This window comes from Neolamprologus brichardi, chromosome 10, assembly GCF_056152115.1.
Source record: "Neolamprologus brichardi isolate AB-2024 chromosome 10, ASM5615211v1, whole genome shotgun sequence".
Taxonomy (NCBI): domain Eukaryota; kingdom Metazoa; phylum Chordata; class Actinopteri; order Cichliformes; family Cichlidae; genus Neolamprologus; species Neolamprologus brichardi.
Window position 1 is genome coordinate 14,467,544 of NC_142113.1, and position 20,376 is coordinate 14,487,919.

Consider the following 20,376-nt stretch of genomic DNA (forward strand, 5'->3'; position numbering starts at 1 on the left):
ATGCGGAAGAGCTGGAAAAATCCAAGGTTACCACACAGGGTGTGAGGTTGTAGCTTGTTCACACTGGGGAAACAACCAAATTATGTATACTGTACATACTGATATCTGATTTCCTGTCTTCGGTTTTCTGCAAAACATGTGGGTGTCATAGAAATGACTGTTTGAATGTAGGAACAAGTGTAGGTCAAGTTTAGATTAAAGCAGAAAAACGAGATCTTGACCATAAAAAGTCAAGTTTTAGATTTGCAAAGTTACTTTTTAGAAAATTCATCTTTAATATTTACATACAGAATAAATCAGTATGTAGATTTATGAGAGGCACTGTTGCACAAAGATAGTCGCCAAGTTCTAGCGTTGCACTGCACTGTGGATTATAGTTCCAGTGTAAAGCTGAGGCCTGTCGACACATGTCTGCCGTCTTATTGTTTCAAGCATAATAAATAATAAACCAGTACCCATCCTAGCAATTTAACTAAATTACTAACTGATAAAAAAACAGCCCAAATCGCATTCGTTAGGTCACGGTTGACTATTATCTTTGCCATCATTTCTGTTTAACTTGCAATGCCAGCAGAGTGCTCATGCAGCACATCGTTTCACTGTGCACCGCTTTCCTCCAGCACTTAGAACCTTATCAATCACATGCTGTAGAAATCATCATCATCACAGAAAGAAAGAATAAAATATCGTATATAATTAGATGATCTTGTTAAAATTGCGTACTCAAATAGCCATTACTATTCATTACAATCCATCGCTTGGCCAGAACCACTTGTCATATGAAAGCTATTTGAAACTAAATTTCCTGTTTTACTCGCATAATTGTGAGCAGCAGAGTGATGACAGATTGAGAAGGAAAATAAATCAGCGATCGATTAATCCCCCTGGACTAGATCTGAACAAGTCGTGGCTGCCGATGATGGATCGCCTTTGTTAATCTCGTAAAAATTATATTTTTCAGAATCCACAAGGATGCCAGCGTGATTTAGTATAATATGCCGCCGCTGTCCATGTGAGAATACATCTAACGCGTACACAAGATAACATCTTTTGTTTGTTTATTAAGCAGGAGTTACAAAGTACCCCAGAAAATGTAATATATCACATCTTCACAGGGCACATTGACGCGGCGCACTCAAAATAGCTAAAAAGATAATGATAACACGTGCAGCAGAGGTAGTGTGTCATTTTTCTGCAATCAAAAACCTGTCAGAGACATAGAGAATGCTTTTCAGCGGTATGAATCACTGTACTGCGAGTACACCGCCCCCCGGGCAACACAGTAAAATACCTGTTATGTATGTGCTGCTCATGTGTTGTGACCCTGAAACCTGACCTCTGCAAAGGCCTGGGTCGGGTCAAGTGGAAACAAACAAAAAAAGACAAAGGAAAAGCAGAATTTATTAGCTTCGTTAAATGAAAGCAGGTGGCAACACATTCATTTATTCGGCGCAGCAGAAAAGCAGTCGATACACAGAACTTCATTAACTTGCGTGGTACAACTTGTCTATTTGGCGGTGTTATCAGTCTCCTTCTCCGTCTGTTCATTTTACGTTATTATTGATATGTTAATATTTTACAGCCCATAATGTCAGCAGAGACAATTATGGAAAATGATCTTAACGTCGCGACAAAGTGGCAGAAATGCCAAATAGATGCATAAAATATTGCTTTCGCAGTCCTGACATTTTAGCCCCACTTTTTTGCGCCGTCATTACAGCGTTATTACATTTTTGTAAAATACTTCAAATGTATCGCTTTTTTTTGTTTGTTTCTTTTAATTTGCACATGTTGTATCAGAGCAACTGTGACGAAACCTAAACCTTTCCCATGGCGCTGTAGCGTGCAGCGCAACGTGAAACCGGCATCACAATACAGCAAACGCAGGTTTAAATAATTCTAGCCAGAGGTGTGTTCCTGTACTGGAAAAGTAACCCCAGTACAGGAACACACCTCACCTGTGGCTTTGGGCATCTGATGTTGCTGTACAAGTTGAAGTCAGCTGATCCTGCCATGTTTTTTTTTTCCTTCTATGTAGGGCTTAAGAGTCAGCTGGCTGTGTTTCAGGAGCGTTTAGCGTCAAAATTTGCCTTGATTCAATTTCCAACTACTAATTTGGTCCAATTTTTTTGTAATTAATAAATCCGACACGTGCCTTCGTAATGGCTGATTTATCCACAGCAGCGTGCGCACCCTGAAATCTTTCATTAAAAATGACCGCGCCACACAGATCTCAGTGAATGTCCCTATCGAGGTGGATGTTTATGTGATAAACAGATGGAGCTAAATTAACCTCAGAGAAAGAAACCAGAGAAAGGGTGAGAAGGGTTAGAGTTATAAGAATTTTCCCTTGAATAAATTTTTCTTTCACCGTTCAGTAATTGCACGTCCGCCTAGTCTGGAGATACAATATATATTTTATATGAGATAAAATTATGAGATTTTAATCATTTAAAATGTTTAGTAGTGATTTTTTGACAAGCATCTAGTCCATATTTCTAACCTAATCCACAACTTTCTTCCCCCTTTTTTCCCCCGCCCTCCTTAATGCTTTTGTCTTGCATGCACATCCAGGTGAGAAGCCTCATCAATGCAGCATCTGCTGGCGCTCTTTCTCCCTGAAGGATTACTTAATAAAACATATGGTGACACACACGGGGGTGCGGGCCTACCAGTGCAGCATCTGCAACAAGCGCTTCACCCAGAAGAGCTCTCTCAACGTCCACATGCGGCTGCACCGTGGAGAGAAGTCCTATGAGTGCTACATCTGCAAGAAGAAGTTCTCACACAAGACCCTGCTGGAGAGGCACATGGCCCTGCACAGCACAGCCAGCGCCATCACTGGGCTGTCAGGGAGTGCAGTTACCCCGGGTCCTGTCTCCATTCCCATGCCTATGGCTGTCCCTGAGCCCGGAGCTGGAGTGGTCGCCCTCGCCATGCCAGTAAGTGGAGGTGCTGGAGTAGGGGCTGGGGTTGGAACAGGAGTGGGTGTAGCTGCAGAAGCGAGCTGCCAAGAAGGGACCACCTACGTATGCTCCGTCTGCCCTGCCAAGTTTGACCAAATGGAGCACTTCAATGACCACATGCGAATGCATGTCTCCGATGGATAAGTACAACTAGATAAACTTCTTTCAAAAAGAATGACAAATAAAATGGCACTAGATTTTCCTTTTCTTATTTTGAGGTATGAAGAGTAATGAGTATAGACACTGGCACATTAAGTTTCCCAAAAAAAAAAAAAGATTTTTTTTTTCTGTTATTCTAAAAGAAAAAAAAAGATGGTGGCCTTAAGGCTTAGTAGTTTGATATTGATCTACTGGATGGATCCTAACTACAGGCCTCTAAATGTATGCTTTCCTAAAATACTGATTTATGTGTTGAACACTACCGAAAGGCCTACGAAAGAAACACATACACACAAACACACCTTTTGTGTCGACATGTCTGAATGAATATACCTGTTTGAACGTTCGTGCATTTGCATGTGTCGGTCTGTTTATCCAAGTGTGTGCGTGCGTGCGTGTGCGTTACTGTGTGTGTGTGTGTGTGTGTGTGTGTATGTGTGTGTGTGTGTGTGTGTACATTGCCATGAAATATCTATCATGGCAGTTGTGAACCCATATTGACCAGTTTGGAAACTTTAGATGTCCAAGCTTACTGTGGTATAATTTACAACAACAATAATAAGAAAAAAAAAACACCTGGGGTTGGGCTACATATTCCCTCTAAAAATACTGATGGTCACAAGATTGCCTTCTTATATGAAATAAAAAAAAAAAAGGAGAGTAGTTAATTTGACACTGGGTTTTATTTATTCCTATTGTATTAAGGGATTATAATGCAGCCATTGTCAAGGTACCAATTTCAATCATTGTCCTGAAATGTAACACCCTCGTCAGCGGTGACGGGGGGGCAGATATTTCTCACATGCTTTATAATTATTGTCCATGCATTCTGATGGTAAAGATGACTAAATTACGGTATGTTGATGAGACAGTGTTTGAGCAAAAATCTGTTTCTTTTTTTCTGAAGTTTGGAGTTTAACTCATTTGCATACACTGCCACTAATATCTTCAAAAGACTGTTAAGGCTATTAGACCTCTTCCATGTCAAAACATAAGAAAAAAAGAAAGATTTTTGTTGCTGACGGTTTTTATTTAGCCTTTCATGCTCATAGTTTTGGCAGGTTGGAATATGCGACTAAACTCTCTCCTTCATAATTGCTGCTCCTCAACTTGCACCTGACTGTTATGGGATATAGATTTTAAAAAAACAAAAAAACAAACCCAAACAAAACAAAGATTTGTCACTTCAACTATTGTTGTTATTAAGTAGCCGATGTGGTTTTAATTTGATAATTGAATTTGAATATCGGGGAAGGGGTTAGGCTAGTTGTTGATTGAAACAGTGTTGTTTAGGAGTGGATCATTTAATTTGAATCAAATTTGAAATTAAAGGAAACGTCACCCCTGATCACAGAGCACCTGTATAACCTGTTTAATGGTATTGCAAAGCTATTTCAGCAGATGGGAGCTAAATGCATTGCTTTTCATGTCCTAGCTCTCCCTGAAGGCTCAAATAGCGTGCAGTGTTTTGAAAGGAAATACAGTCTGAAAGCAAAACAAGTAGCTCCACTGACTGATTGCTATCACACTGTTTCATGGTATACCACAAGTTGCAAATGGACTTTGTAGACAATAGCATACATTCCTAATTTTTCTAAAACCTAGACAACAGCATGTACAGAATAGATTTGGAAGCTAGTGTGTGCAAGTTGTCATCCCTGCATCACATCACTTAAGGCTCATTTCTGATATTTCAATTCTTTTTTTTTTTTTTTATTGCTTTTTAATCCAAAATAGGACACACACACACACATACACTCGGACACACACACACACACACACACACAGACGCACGCACGCAACTGCCTGCAACTGCAATCTGAAGGATTTGCTCATTTATGTGAGCAAACACTTTCGTAGTTGTATTATTAAAAGAATAACTAACTGCATACGGGGGTCTTAAAAAGACCCGCTGTCGATTTAAAAAAAAAAAAAAAGTGCTACTTTGCACATTTTCTTAAAATGCCTGTGCTTGATATTTAATCATTTTCCTTAAATGAACTATGATTTTCTTTTATTCAATTTCAAAGGAAAAAAACAACAACTTTTTTTAAAAAAAAATCTTGATAAGTGGACTGCATTATTTTCTTGCATATATGTTGCACTGCTTAAACCAATAAGTGCACTACTGTTAACAGAGATATTATAGTTTTAGAAAAGAGGATTTTTTTTTTTTTAAATCTAACATTTGGTTGTAGAGTTCACATGTAATAGAATAGCTTTGTTTCAATTTCTTCATTAAGTACTTCAGCGATTCTTGGCTTTTGTTATTGCTTGCAGTTACCTACAGTATATATACTTGTGCCGTGTTAATGCAAGCACCTGTTTTTATTTAAACCTGTACCATTATGTGTGCTCATCTATGTTTTAACCTTTGAATTCACTCTTCTATGGAGTCAGCTCCCTGTAACAGTTTTATTCAACTGCATTTCTTTAGTAAAAGAGCAGAATTTTCCTATGAGAAACATCCAAGCCAAACAACATTAACAGTGCAACAACGACAGTAATAATAAACAAACTCCTGTCCGACGCTGTTGGCGGAGGTAAAAAAATAATAATAACTATTATTATATTATTAATAATAAAACATTTATAAAGTGTGTGTGTGTAACATAAATGGTATGTGTCCTAGAACAACTTTTTTCTGTGGGGTTTAAAGGTGTAGGGGAGGTGATGGAATGCGGCTTCTTTGATATCTGTCCGTCAGTCGTACGCAGTTGTGTCCCTTCCTTAGTGTCCGTATGTCTGTGAGTGTCTGTGTGTGGTATATAGCCTAATCAAAATGTTGATAAGTGGAATATCTGAACTGTAGGGCTTCCTTTGCAATATGCAGCGCAGGTACTATGAGAAGCAGCTCTCCAAACCTTTTGGGCTAATAAGGCACCTGTAACAGTTGTTCGGAGGATTTTACTCAAGCTTAGGTCAAGTACTGTTGACTTTCACTGTACCAGATTGGAGAAGTTGTGTCAAGCATTTTTGATGCTAAATTTCATATAATTGCTACTAGATTTCACATCACTGCCGAGTCGGTTTCAGATGAAGTCAAGTGACGAACACGTGAGACCCGGTGATGTCGGGATTCTGGATTGTCCTGGTCTGAAACTGAAATTTTAAAAAAAGAAATCGGCCACACTTTAGAAATACACTGAAAAGCCGTGAGGTTGGTCCTCAGTAAAAGTAGCACATTATTTAACATTTGATTGGGCCCGTCTCTTACGGTGTGCATATAAGCCTAAACTACATGGTTCCTGTTGGTAGCTGTTGTTGCCAGGATGGCAATATTGCTGCATGCTAGTGCTATATTTGTCTCTACACAGCACGTGGAGGGTAATCTCATGCCTTAACAGACAATGCACTAAATAGAAATATGTAAGCAACTGCCGAGATCTCTTTCCAACAGTATTGCCACACGTATGGCGCACAGCTCATGATGTTGGTGTTTGTTGTCTGTTCAGTACCAAATAAACACTGCCAAACTAACATCATCACTTCTTTAACAGCAAAGGCAGAGACATTAATGAAATCGTTTCAGTGTAACGTGTGTATCCAGTAATCTAGCATTCCTTCATGGCACCGAAATTTTTACATATTTTGTGTAAACACGTATATCAAATGCACTATTGACTGTAGCTAGATGAGTACAACCAGCTTTGTGGTATCATTGGTCTAAATAGTAGGTTAAGTAGCTCGATGTTGGTTTTCTTTTTCTTTTCTCCTCCAAATATTTGATTTCACAAGTTCACTATCAATCGTTTCTCTCTATCACTTCTTTTGGAATAAGAAAAGTAGCCAATCTCAACGTTATCTGGATGAGGGCTAAATAACTCGTCCCGTCGTCAGTTGACTTCTTGTATCATAAGGTGTTTGATAGCAGACCAGGCTCGGAAGGGGAAGCACCTTCTCTCCAGTGTGTCATAACGTGCTTAGAGCATACCCAGGCTTCCTCCCCCTCTGTCCCCTGTCGCGTTAGCATCACACGCTCTTCACTGTCCATAGTTATATATTCCTTATACTGCTTCAGATACTCGTGGTGGTGCTTAATTCTCTTTTCTCAGTGTTGCAAAAAAAAAAAAAAAAAACCCCAAAAAACCCCAAGTCAAAAATTGTTGAAAAGTTGCAACATTATCCAGAAAAAAAAAGTCCTTATCTCAATCGTGCTTCTTCTAGTTGTTAGACTAGACTTTATGTTTGCAAAGTGTACGCATATTTTCCTGAACAAAACATATTGAAAAGTAGATACTAGTCTTGAGCCTGCAGCTGTTTGTATTGTGTTTCAGATATATTCCTGTTTATGTTTTGTTTATCGTAGTGTAGAGACACAGGGTCTACAGTACATTGTTGTCCTTCTTGCAGTAAGTTTAATTCATTGTTATACTTCTTTATTTCGGAGTTCCTTCTGCTTTTTTCTGGTGGTCATAGTGGTGTTGTTTATACATACATAGCTTCGCGCGACTGAATAAAGAATAGTCGGTTATTTTTCACAGTGTATTATATATATATGCATATACGCTTTGCATTTAGTTGAAAACAAGGAAATGGAAGATAGTAATGGTGAGGGTGATACTGAGTAAGGAACAGGTTCATTTTATTCTGATAAGCATGTGTCTGTCTTCCTGTTTGTCTTGAAGTCTGTCTCCACACATTTTAAGTCAGATTTCTTTTATTTAGGCGCGAATAAAGTCACAAAAGTAGAAAACACATGAACGCATTCATATAATACTTAACAGCTTTTTAAATTTTTTTCGTTGCTTTTTTCGTCCTTCTACAGTACACATAAGAATGAAATAGATAACTTCTTACAAATAAACTATATATATTTTAAGTATCACCATCTCCACACAGATAAAGAATACATTTTCAGATAGTTTGATAAAATTGCAGCTAGAATATACAATACCTTGTGTGATATAGGGAGTACGCCTATCAAGTGCCTATCAGTACATACAGCAACTATACAGAATATTCATAGTTTTTCTCTCCTACGTTGCACAAATACAGAATATACACAGTGGACTAATGAAAAATAGACTATTTATACTATTACTGCTAAAAACCTGGTGGTTGTGAGTGCATAAGAGAACCCTTTAAATACCTGAAATGTTCTATTCATATACAGTAAAGACTACATCAGCTAGTTTTATTTTTTAAACATACATGTATACAGTTTGGAGGATGAAAAGATTTAAAATGCAATCGCGCACGCCTTTGATTGGTTTGTTTAGATGGCAGTTGGAAATTGAAATATGAAATCCTAATACTGGATAGCCATTTTGTTTTCCTGTCACATTGCTCTCTGTCATAGATGAGGCTTTTTGTTTTTCAATTTTTCACATTTGCAAACAAGCCATATACTGTACTGTACTGTATGTTTGGGGAGAAAGGGCAGTGGCATTTTGTGAACAGCAGGGGGAGCCACACATCAGCCAGAAGAGGTGAAGTTTAAACGAACAAAACAAAAACAAGTAGAATCGTTGAATATTTTTGATTCTCTTTGTTGGTCATTATGGCCGTTGCCGTTTTTTCATATTACAATAACATCTGTGGGAATGCCAGTAGTTGCTTCCTCTGAGACTACATGAATGAAATGGTTTGCAGTCTGTAGGATCTGAAAGCTGCTTTAAGGTTCTTAGTTGGCTCCAAAGTACACTGTGCGCAAATCACACCAGGCGTGCTTTGACCTTGATGGCAGGCCCGTCCAAATGCAAGCCAATGCCCAATTTCCCCACAATGATCATTAAAGTTTTATCTTATCTTACAGCCTTGTTATTTATGCGCAGCTTGGAATCGTAAAGGGCAAGCAACGAGCAATGTGGTTTAAAAAAAAGAGAAAAGAAAATGGTTATTAAACGTTAGACTGGCCGGTTTTTATCACCGCAATTTGGAAATAAAAAGTGAGATGCCAAATTGAAAGTTTTGGCTACAGATAAACAGCTCTTCCCTGAACAGCAGTCTTTAGGTGCTTGGATGAACAAAAACTAAGAGAGAAATACGGCAGAATGAAAAACCACAAATCAAGTTTCAGGACCGAGTGGCTCTGAGATAAAAGGTTTTGTGATGGCTTATTATTTTGTCCCCTGTGGACTAATTACCACAGTTTTCTCTCTAACCTTCTCCAGCCTAGTTACGGTGCCAAATTTGGGGAGGATGAGGGGAGACTTTAAATTATAAGAGTAAGAGGGAAGCAGACAAAAATAAAGAAGAAGAAAAAAATTTCATTTTTTTCTTCTTTGCATTTAAGAAAAAAATCTTCATTTTTTTTCCTAAATGCAAAACATTTTATAACATGCCAAAAGAAAGTGATTGCCTTTATTTTGAATCTTTGAATCCTCCATAATGCATAGTTTTCAATTAAATTAGGAGAAAACAGCTATGATTGACAAATATACACTTAGTTTCATAGACATTTACTGTTAAAAGGAAGCATCACAAATATAGGCAATGTGATATAGCTAGTCCCTGTCATTCAACCGTCACACTATGACATCCTCAGAAACAGTTCTGTTTGAAATTTAAGGGTTTTACAGACATAATGAAGCAGCTGTTCAGATTTTCAAGTAGACACAGCTATACTGAGCTATTACAATATCTAGATTATATTTACTATTCTCCGAACATGCAGTTATTACTCTACCCCAGATGTGTTGTTTTAAAAATAAAACACCATCTTCAGGTAACTACCATCGAACAGTCCAAATAAAGCATGCAGTCCTGTCTACACAGCTTTTTTTTTTTTTTGTTCAGTGGAGGAGTACTTTGTTATCGAGTCCCTGGATAACACGCATTCAATATCTTTTCTTTATCACACTGATGAGGGGACTTGGACTCTGAAGAGCTGAGCCTCTTTGTATTCTCAGTCACTCTAGTCTTTTTGGCTTAGTTCAGCTGGATGAGACGAATAGGTTAAAAAGTGTGCAGCAGCGTTAACTAAAAACATGCATTCCTGTTCAAGAGCAGCACATTCCAACTCAAACCAAACATTAAGGAGAATTCCCAACACTTAATCGTTTTTACAAACCCGTCGATCGTGTGGTAGCAAACTTGCTTATCACAAGTTTAGCAAAAATTTACATTTCCCTAAAAATGATCCCATTTCGTTTTTTTTTTTAAATTTCTTAAAAATTTTTTTTTAGATCTCATCTCGACATTTATTTCAAACTTTGCCATGAGATCACAAACCCTTATAAGCTCTGACCACAGCTAACGCTTGTGCGGACTGGTTTTATAGACAACATATACACTATGCTATCGTTCTGCCTCTCTCTTTGTGTAGGTCACTCTTTAATAGTGCAGAGACATTAGAAAAAAGTCGAGGTTCCTCGCCGTGATGTTGGCCGTGGTCTCGGCCAACTCGTGGTCCGCCATCACTGAAGACTTAGATGAAAAATTTCAGCACTGTGTCTTCATAAAACGGGCAGGTAGGGGTAATTAGCAAAACGGGGCCATGGTAATCATTAGAAGTTAAATAAAACAAACAAACAAACCAAAGAAAAGGTTAGGACAATTTTAAGTTTTTGAAAAAAATGAATATTTCTTTATAATGTGTGTGGGGTTCCTACAATTGGGCTAGATTGCCACCGTTATTATTATTATTACTATTATTAATATTAATATGATTGATTTTCTTTGTTTTTAATCTCATGGCAGGGTGCTTGTGAAAATGCATATACGTTATGTCACTTGTTTATAGTTTTGTGGTTGTGTTAATTTGCCTATTGTAGACCAAAATAGATTTTCTTTTTTTAAAAATAAGAAATGCAACAAAACATAAAAATGAATCTGACACAATAGCTGTGATGTAAACTATTGCATGTTAAAACATGTATAAGATTGTAAATGTTGCATTGTTCCTCTGGCAAAACATAAGAATCATTGGTTACGTCTTCTATACACACATTTAGCAAATCGGTGTACACTTTCACCTTCACATTGGATTGTGTTTAATATATTTAAGGCTGTCCCTAGTAACTAATCTGACATTGTAACTTAAGAGTACATTCAGCCATTGATACTTGAGATGGACCAAGATGTTAAGTTTGCACATATTTGTAAGTTGTTTATTAAGCCAAAAAAAAAAAAAATGGAAAAAAAAAAATTACACACAACTTTAAGTCTCAGCAACTCAAATCTAGTTTAGGTGCTCGTCACCTATTAACAAATCGACCTTAATGTTCGCTGAAAGAAAGGCAACAAAGCCGGTTGTCACTGCGCAACAAAAGTAAATTCAAACCAAACTGTAAGATGGATTTCAACATCGCGACGTGATTAGGTATTATTTATCAAAGTGATTAAAAAAAAAAAGAGTATATTTTTGTAATAGCGAATGTAAATCATTTGGCAACAATTAGTTTTATAACTATGAGGTCCAAATCTGGGTAAAATCTGCTGTATTTGTTCATCCTGTGTATTCAAAATAGAAAATTGAATTACTGTAATTCAGGCAGGGTTTTTTTTTTTTTTTTTTTTTTTTTAAATCAAAACCCGGGCCGAAGATATTAACATTTAAAATCCAAAATTACACGCACCCTTTTTAAAAAGCAGCTTAGGTTTGATTTTTGATTTTCCTTCTTCTTCTTCCATCGTGCTTTCAGGCTTTTTGCTGCCATATCATGTACCTAGATGCTTTTGTAAACATGCAAATGAGTTGAAATTTGAGATGTGGTTATAAATATGTGTATATTTTGTCAGGCTTTTTTTTTTTTTTTTTTTTTTTGCCTATGTCAGCTTTTGATTTTACTATTTCCCTTCATAAAAAAAAGAAAAAAAATGACATCTCTTATATAGTTATGAACTTGGCAGAAGTGGAGCTGTTGTAGTAAAGTTAGTTAACATCACAACTAAGCAACCCTGAAATATATGCTGCAGTAATGTGTTCAGTTTGTTTTTGATAATTTATGCTCCAAGTTGGTTTGTATGTTGTTATTATTGTTGTTATGAAACAAGCTTGTATGAAATGTATTGACTGCTGTTTTGAAATAGGGGATAAAGTTTTTCTTTTTTTCTTTTTTCTTTTTTTTTTTAAATGTATGTGCAAGGATGTTTTTATAATATGATTTGTCAAACACTGGACTGGAGTGAGTTTTCCAACATTTCCAAGTTGAGAGATGTATTTGACAGACATAACTGCACAGGCAACACCCGTTAGCACCGATGTGAGCTGACAGACAAAGCACACCCTCCCCCCGCTGTACACGGGAGGGTGAGTAACATGGCCGCCATCCTCCCGATCAAAATAGGAGTTATTTGGATAGAAGGAGTTACGATATTTCCTTTTGTGCTGGTTAATTGCATTCAGTAGGTGATGGGTGATATATAAAAAATATATATATATATTTAATAGGAACTATTTATTAGGGATGTCCTTCAAAATTGTTGTTATGGCATAGACTGGTGACAGATTTGTTTTTCTTTTCTGGAAAAGAAAATTCATAAAGGGATACCACTTCACAGCTAAGTAGTTGTCAGAATCACCCGATATGTTCTTTCTAGAGCAGATTTAACAGTTGCCTCTCATTACACCTACCACCACTTCTCAAACCAGATAAGAGATTTGCACTAGACTGATTTTGGTCTTATTCTATCAAAAGCAATATAATTCACACGACACATATTTGAACCATAGTATGGGACGCTTGTCCTCACCATGGGAATGCTGAGTAAATGGTGATATTTGACGTGTTTTACTTTGTTTTGTTTTTTTTGTATTCAAAGGTACAGAATTGGTTTTTTAAATGCACATGACATCCATATATTGCTGTTTGTAGCAGGGTTTTTATTTCTCCCCTCGCCCCTTTTTCCTTCTTCTTCTTCTTCTTCTTCTTTTTTTTTTATGTTAAATTTACCCAGCAGTACCCTGAGTATTAGTGTCCAGATTTGAGGGGCATTAAAACTGTTGTTTCCTCCTGTGATTGTTTTGGACAAATCAAGCAGCTCTTACAGATCCGAAGTGAGAGTAGGGATGTTATGAGGGATGGAATCGTTCACCGCGAGTCAGTCGTCTTCATCACACAAGCCAACATGTTTAGAAATAAACACAAATGCCAAAAGAGAAACCCAGCTGTCCACCGTCGTGCACACCTTTCCCTTAAAAACTTTGAGTGATATTTTTCTGGGATGTTACAGAAAAAAAAAATGCTTTAAAACGAAACAATAATGAAAAAACGAAAATCCAAAATGCATCTCTTTTTCTTTTTTTTCTTTTGTTCTTCTTTTCGTCAATGAACGCACCATCATTGGCTGCTTATGTAGAGAAGCCACCAAAATGTATCATACGTCATTTTCAATTAGGGTCATTTACAGCATTAGCGATCGGCCCGAACGTCACTATATTTTTCTGATAAATAAGTGTAAATTTTTCAAAAATTCACAAAGAGCAAAACGTCACCATTTTTATCTGGATGTAGTAGCTTTCCTGTTTTCACCGCTTTGTGGTGTTGTTGAAAGATGTTGCGGTTTGTCTAAATTTGTTGCGTGTTAGAGGAAGCATAAGTATGTGCCTTCTTGTAATCTCCTTGGTGAGCTTGTTATTATTGAGAAGCTGAAGCCAGCCAATTGTGTTTGCACTAAAACCAAATTGCTTTTTGTGATGTAGACTATTTAAGCAAGCTTGTTGCGTCACTTTAACCGTACAGTATGCATGAGGGTGAAATTGGTAAGTCTAGGGCTAGAGCTCTCATCTGTTGACCTGTAAACCAGTGCAGCTTAGAGGATCTTGTGAATATATCTTGGCTTAGTTTCGCATTTAGTTTTCAAATCCCATCTCCTTACTCATCCAGTTTTTCACGACAGTTAAAGGTAAAACGAAACTAAAACGGAAAAAACAACACAAAAAAAAAAAATCAAATAACACATACCATTGTACCGATACAATACAGCTTTTACTTTCACATGCCACAGTTAGAGTTACACAACTGCAGAAGAGATTTTCATTTTTCTGAATCCATGGGAACGCATGAGTATACGAGGTCGCCTCGAGACTATTGGTCAAATTCATTTAGGTCGTTTTTGAAGACTTGTATTTATTGCATATTTCGTTGACATCTAAGAAAGGCCTACATCATGCTTTTGAGTCTTACAAATGCACCTTATTCATGTCAGTCCATGTGGGGTAAAAAAGGAAAAAAAAAAAAGGCTGGCAGTGTAATATCTCTGATTTTAGCACCTTACTACACAGCATGTTTTCACTTTATGCCAGTTTAACTATTCTTCCATATGTATGATTTCAAAAATAAATCTCATTCTTTGTGAAATTGTTTCATGGGATGTGCCAAAGTTTGGAGGCGATCTCCCAAGTGTTTATGCTTATCATATTTTTTTTTCCTCCTCCTCCTTCAGTTATAGCAAGGGTATGTCAGAACTTTCCTATAACAGTGTGTGGAATCAATTTATCTCAGCAAACAGTATCATTACTTGCCATTTTACAATAAGCCCTGTATTTCACATATATTTACCAGTGATGTGTATTTGTTATTATAAAGAAAATAGCCGTAAAAGCTTCATTATGTTACATAATATTGTGACTTTTTTCGAAAAACTGTGAAGACTTATCTTGCATATACTTTATACAGAAGTATTAAGCCTTAATACAAAAGACTAAAAAAAGTGTGGAAGAATAAACTGATTGTTGCTAAGTAAGGATGATTTTTGTAAATGTTACCAGCACTTTTTTTGTAATTTTCACTCTCTGAGGTATTGTACAAGTTCAAGCTGTTTGTGAAGTTTGATTATGAAGGAATAAAAACTAGTACTTTCCTGTACTTCACAGAAAGTCTTGTTGCTGTTTTCTTTTTGTGCTCTTTTATCTTTTATCTTCGGATCAATGAATGCCTGTGTAGTAATAATAATGATAATAATAATAGGACTCACATTTCCCAACTGCGCTGCCACAAAGTACTTACATCCAGTTAATCCTTAAAACCAGATAGACATATAGATGAAATGCTCGGAGTCAATTTATTCGAATAAATTACCCGTCGTAGCTAAAATTAAGCTCATAAATAATATTAGCCTGGTGTGTTGTGGTGCGTGTTGATTCCAAACACAGTTGGAAGTGACGAGATAATGAACAACAGGCTGGAATGTATCCCAGAATGCACTGTGCAGGAGGCAGGGAACACCCCGGACAAGCTGTCAGTTGGTTACAAATCTAACAATGATTAATAAACAGTCGCAGTCGTACTTCACACCTACAGACAATTCAAGAGTACAGTCCACTTGACTCACAAGTGTTTAGACTGTGGGAGGAAACTGGCACGACCAATGTGGAAAGAGCTACAGAGATGATTTCAGCAGGAACCAAAGAGCAGGTGTGTCCTGTTGTTAGGTGTGCGTTTTTACCCCCGAGCTGCTGCAAAGTACAGCACGTGGCTGCGCAAGGCCGCAGATGATTCTCAGATATGGCCATATCAAACGTGGTTTGCTCTGGGGCTTTTTACACTGATTAACATACTGTGTGTGTGGACGGAGAACAACCCGAGCAAGATCAATACGAGCTTTTATTGATATTCAGATTAGACCTATGTGCTGTAAACAGTAGCTCCTTATTTCCACAAGCAAAGTTAAAGAAAAAACAAATGCCAACCATGTGCTTCAATAATACTCATTAACAGATTAGCAGATGTCTAAAGAATGGATAATATGACAGGTGTGATTTGGCAAAAACATTACCCAGCAAGAGCAGACAGGGAGAATGCAAGGAAGATAATGTGTACTGTATGCATTTTATTCAGATGCATACGTTATTGGTGTTTATGACTGCAGAATAAACTTGTATAGGACAAACATAGCTCTACTGCCTTGGCAAATCATTCCCTTTCTTTATATGGCTACACCCACACTCTCAGTGCAAACAGGAAAGTGATTTGCCGTTTTTTTAAATTCATATTTTCAAACGATTTAAAGGTGAATCTCTCGTCAAAGCAAAGTAAAATGCACAGGGTTTCATTTAAATTGATTTAAGACACTGAGCAAACAGTTCTGTATCTGTCCACTTTATTAGCAACTTTATAAACACTTTAACATTTGTTATTTTAAATGCACTGGACAAATATTCTTCCTTTACTTTGTCAGGCTCTTAGTGTGCTTTATTGTAAGGTGTACTACTCTTTTTTTCTTTTTTACAATGTAATAGAGGAACAACAACATTTAAGTTACAGTGTTACAGTACAGGCTACAGTTACACAGCATCACTCTGGAATGCATCAACACCTCTTTAACCTTCTGAAACGAGTTATACAGGCAGCAGGTTTCGCTGTATTGAAGTAATAAGTTCAATATAGCAAACACTGCCTGGCTGTTTGTGATGATTGTTTATCTCGGTTGGGTCAGGGTGATCCTTTGTTTTGTTGTCATAATATTCTGATAAGATTTAAAGCCTGTTTGAGCTTTAGACACTCCTCATTAAGAAAGTCTCAGTGGGAGCAGTTTAGCAGAGCTGATCTAGCTTCACGCTGTATGCAACTGGCGCCCCCTGCTGTCCACATTCAGTATCTCGGGTTAAGTAGACCGAAACCAGATTGTACTTTGAAACTTGCGTGTGTAAGGGCCTCTTAATCGCTGCTTTATCTTTAATCTGACTTTTCATTGGGTTTAAAAAAAAGAAAAAAAAGCCATGCCATTTCTTTACATACCTGCCAAGTTTACCTTAAACTCTCTCTCTCATAAATTATATACATCTATATAATCAAATTACACCTATGTTAATTTACACCATGTCATATAGGCTTTATTACTTATGAAAAATGTAGAAAGTATGTAGGAAGTATTTCTCCCATAACACTCTGCCTGGCTACAGATATGACTAATAAAGCAAGTGTTCACCTAGCCAGTCATTTGCAGCTCACTTAACATGCGCCACACCTTGTAATCATGTTTGCTATTTAGGTTGACAAAGCAAAACCAAACTTCTTACATCGCCAAAGCAACTTACGATGGATGTGAGAATAGATTTGAATTCAGTTGGTGTCTTGGATGCATGGTAGTCATTCTGTTCTACTAAATTTAAGAGCTATATTTATTCAGACACTGAATATCCAATGAGAGGGATATCTTGAACTACATATATTCTATTTTACATATTTCTCTTAAGATTTACATTTTCCAGCTGTTTGAATAACTAAAACTGCAGTACTGTCAATTTACATGTGCTGTGAAAGATAACCTAGAAACAGAACCTCAGTAAGGTCAGTATACAAGCTATAGATTGTGCTATTAACAATCTGAGTGGCACAACAAAGGAGGTGACACTCGAGTATTCTACTCTACAATCCTAGAAGTGGCCACGGTCAAATGCAGAAAGGCTCAGGGAGAGATAAGCGTGAGTAAATATAGCCATTGGGTGTAATCCACTTCGTGCATTTCATTATCCAAGTGAGTGTTCATCCCATGCTATAACAGTATTGGAGACAGTAGACATAAATTGTTTAGTTTGTTCCCCAGAATAAATTTATTCAAGTTGGGACCATACAAACCTAGTGAATGACAGGAGGAGGTATCATATTTCTTTTTAAACAGGAATGACATTGGTAAACAGGGTGTGGAACGTTTTAAAATCAAAGATGCACAACGTACAGCCATCTCTCACTATTGGTGAGATGTTTGTTCCCATAAATAAGGCAGAACGCAGAGTCCGTAGAAATGGAAAGTTATTACATTTAGCCAAATTGGACAGTGATGTGACAATGAAGATTTAGAGGACCTTCTTCAGCTCATCGTACAACACCAGCACGAAGGCGCCGCCCATGCCTCTGAGCACGTTGGACCAGGCTCCCTTGAAGAAAGCCTTACCACCCTCATCGCGTGCGATCTTGCGCCAGCAATCAATGGTCCCGGTGTACATGATTTCAGCTAAGGAAGGAAAAAAAGAAAAGAAAAAAGAGTTAGCTATGAAATAAAACTCAATATAGAACAGATCAACTGTAACTTCTGGGTTCATGTCTAGGTGACGCGTGTTACAAATACACTCACCTCCTTTACGTCCGGACTGCATCATCATACGTCTACGGACAGTATCGAAGGGGTATGAGGTCAGGCCAGCAACAGCTGTCACAGTCTGTGCAATCATCCAGCTCACCACAATGTGGGTGTTTTTGGGGTCTGGAAGCATTCCTGCAAGCACAAAAGGAAGGTAAATTATTTACAACACCAATAGATGCAGATGAATCGCTTTATGATCAGTGCGAAATAAACATACCCTTAGCTGTATCATAGATGCCGAAGTATGCAGCCCTGTAGATAATGATGCCCTGCACAGACACATTGAAGCCCTGGTACAATCCTTTCAAGCCGTCAGACTTGAAGATCTTTACCAGGCAGTCACCCAGACCTGAGAACTCTCTCCCGGCTCCTGCCTTTCCCACATCAGCTGCCAGACGGGTACGGGCGAAGTCAAGGGGGTACACGAAACAGAGGGAGGTGGCTCCAGCAGCACCACCAGAGGCCAGGTTGCCAGCAAAGTACCTCCAGAACTGCGTGCGCTTGTCGACGCCATCAAGGAAGACCTTCTTGTACTTGTCCTTGAAGGCAAAGTTGAGGGCCTGGGTGGGGAAATATCTGATGACATTGGCAAGGTTACCTCTCCAGAAGGAAAGGAATCCCTGCTCCTTGGGAATACGGACAACGCAGTCCATGATACCCTTGTACTGCTTATCAGCTGTGATCTGCTTACTGGCATGCTGGACCTGGATTAAGAGAAAAGGAGAATCACACAGACTGAGGTTAAAAATCAGGAAGCTAAGGAACCATTTTACAGCGACAAGGTCCCTTTGTTGTGACCTTGAAGCTATAAAAATTGCAGAAACCACAAGAGAAATCCTTAAACAGATATCAGTAATTAATGATAATGACTACCGTGTTGAATTGTAATCTGACTAGTTAATTCGGACTGGTTATTAAATCTATTGATTTAATCATGCTCACACAGACAGACACTAAGCCTCAAATAACACAAATGCCACTAAATGCAGGGTGTAATACAATGTCGTTGTGCGGGTTGAACAAGAAGGGATGTAAAACTTGCTGATCTGGCTGTGATTGACTACCGCCCGGGCTTTAGCCTAGCAGTCGCGCTAAACGCTGGCTAACATCCGGGGGTACATGGGCCACCACAATGATACGCCGCCAAATTTTACCGAGAATACTATAATCATGTTATCCCCGTGTAACTACAGTTGAGATACAAGCGCTTTAAATAATCCAGACGAGTTGCCGGCTGTTCGTACAGAGTGTTCCCGTGTTTGTCCTTTGTTAGCTATGCCGGCTAAGGTTAACGTGTAATAAAGCTAGCGTTAGCAGCCGGGCTCGTGTAGGTCATTTCCCCATCCTGTGGTGACCTCAAATCCTTGAAGCAGTCACTGTTTATAGTTTCACCGTTTCCGGATAAACATTATAATAAGCAAGCTGCAATTAGTTTAAGTACAAGCTACTCAATTAGTATTCGATTAATACTTTTAAATGGCAGTGAGTAAGATTACACAAGCTAGCCGGCTAACGGCTTTCCGCCAGTTAAAGAGTTTTACCTGAAGGAGAAGCTTCACTCTCTCGATAGGGGCAACGGCTGTTTTGGAGATGGCAGCGGAAATACCACCGGCCAAGAAATCCTTGGCGAACGAAACAAGTGTATCATTCATATTGCGATGTTCTTGGTGTGTCTTTCAGGTAACTAGTAAATACTATACGCCCCTCTGCCCTCTGCGGCTGTTGGCCTGCACCGACAAAATGGCCGATTGTGTAGCTGCGCCGGGGATTTATTTTACATATTAGATCGCGATACTATACGAGAACTAGCCTCCACGTCACGCGCCGCTCCGCCAATAAAAGGGTCCAATTTGTCTTGTCGTCACTTTACGTAGTTGTCTCGACCCCAGGCGAGTAATTCCTGAATTATAATTAAATTCACGTGAATTTAGACCGAAAACCATAATGAGACAGAACGTGTTCTCGTTCCTTTTTGGCTTCCTGCTCAGAATCACTATCGTGGGTAACGAGACAGTTTCAAATTCGTGGTGTGAATCATACCGTGAGGCTCATCTATCAAGGACCTTAAAGATGCGTAATCCCTACAATTATTAACGGCATATTACCTGTTATGAAACAACTCTGGCACAGCCTGTACTCCTTTTCAGTGTTACGTGTGACTCTATTAACATAGGTTTCACATTCTCATTTTGCCCTGATCTGCATATTTACAGTAAACGGTTAAATCACTGCACCAGCCTGCAGATAATTCTTCACGTACTACGCAGAGTCAGCTAGGATG

At 38.2% G+C, this 20,376-nt stretch overlaps 2 protein-coding genes across 2 annotated transcripts in view; one reads left to right on the top strand and one right to left on the bottom strand.

Moving 5' to 3' along the window:
* The window catches only part of zbtb20 (zinc finger and BTB domain containing 20), a 34,082-nt gene extending 19,204 nt beyond the window's left edge, over window positions 1-14,878 (top strand). The window contains exon 4 of the mRNA XM_006802261.3: window positions 2,575-14,878. Within this exon, the coding sequence (XP_006802324.1) occupies window positions 2,575-3,110 (536 nt within the window). The 3' untranslated portion in view covers window positions 3,111-14,878. The remainder of the gene's footprint in view (window positions 1-2,574) is intronic.
* Window positions 14,879-17,538: 2,660 nt separating this feature from the next.
* On the bottom strand, window positions 17,539-19,854 carry si:dkey-251i10.1 (ADP/ATP translocase 2). The gene is made up of 4 exons (XM_006802262.2): window positions 19,637-19,854; window positions 18,313-18,799; window positions 18,087-18,227; window positions 17,539-17,966 (listed from the first exon to the last, which is right to left on the bottom strand). Exons 1-4 carry the CDS (start codon window positions 19,745-19,747, stop codon window positions 17,809-17,811), a joined length of 897 nt encoding a protein of 298 aa, XP_006802325.1. The 5' UTR covers window positions 19,748-19,854; the 3' UTR covers window positions 17,539-17,808.
* Window positions 19,855-20,376: the final 522 nt, after the last annotated feature.

Excerpts from the sequence above, each read along its gene's own strand:
- si:dkey-251i10.1 (XM_006802262.2), bottom strand. The coding sequence starts at position 19,747 with ATGAATGATACACTTGTTTCGTTCGCCAAGGATTTCTTGGCCGGTGGT. Across the intron at positions 18,228-18,312 it reads CATCTATGATACAGCTAAGG|GAATGCTTCCAGACCCCAAA; the intron begins GTATGTTTATTT and ends TTGTGCTTGCAG. Across the intron at positions 17,967-18,086 it reads GCAGTCCGGACGTAAAGGAG|CTGAAATCATGTACACCGGG; the intron begins GTGAGTGTATTT and ends TTCCTTCCTTAG.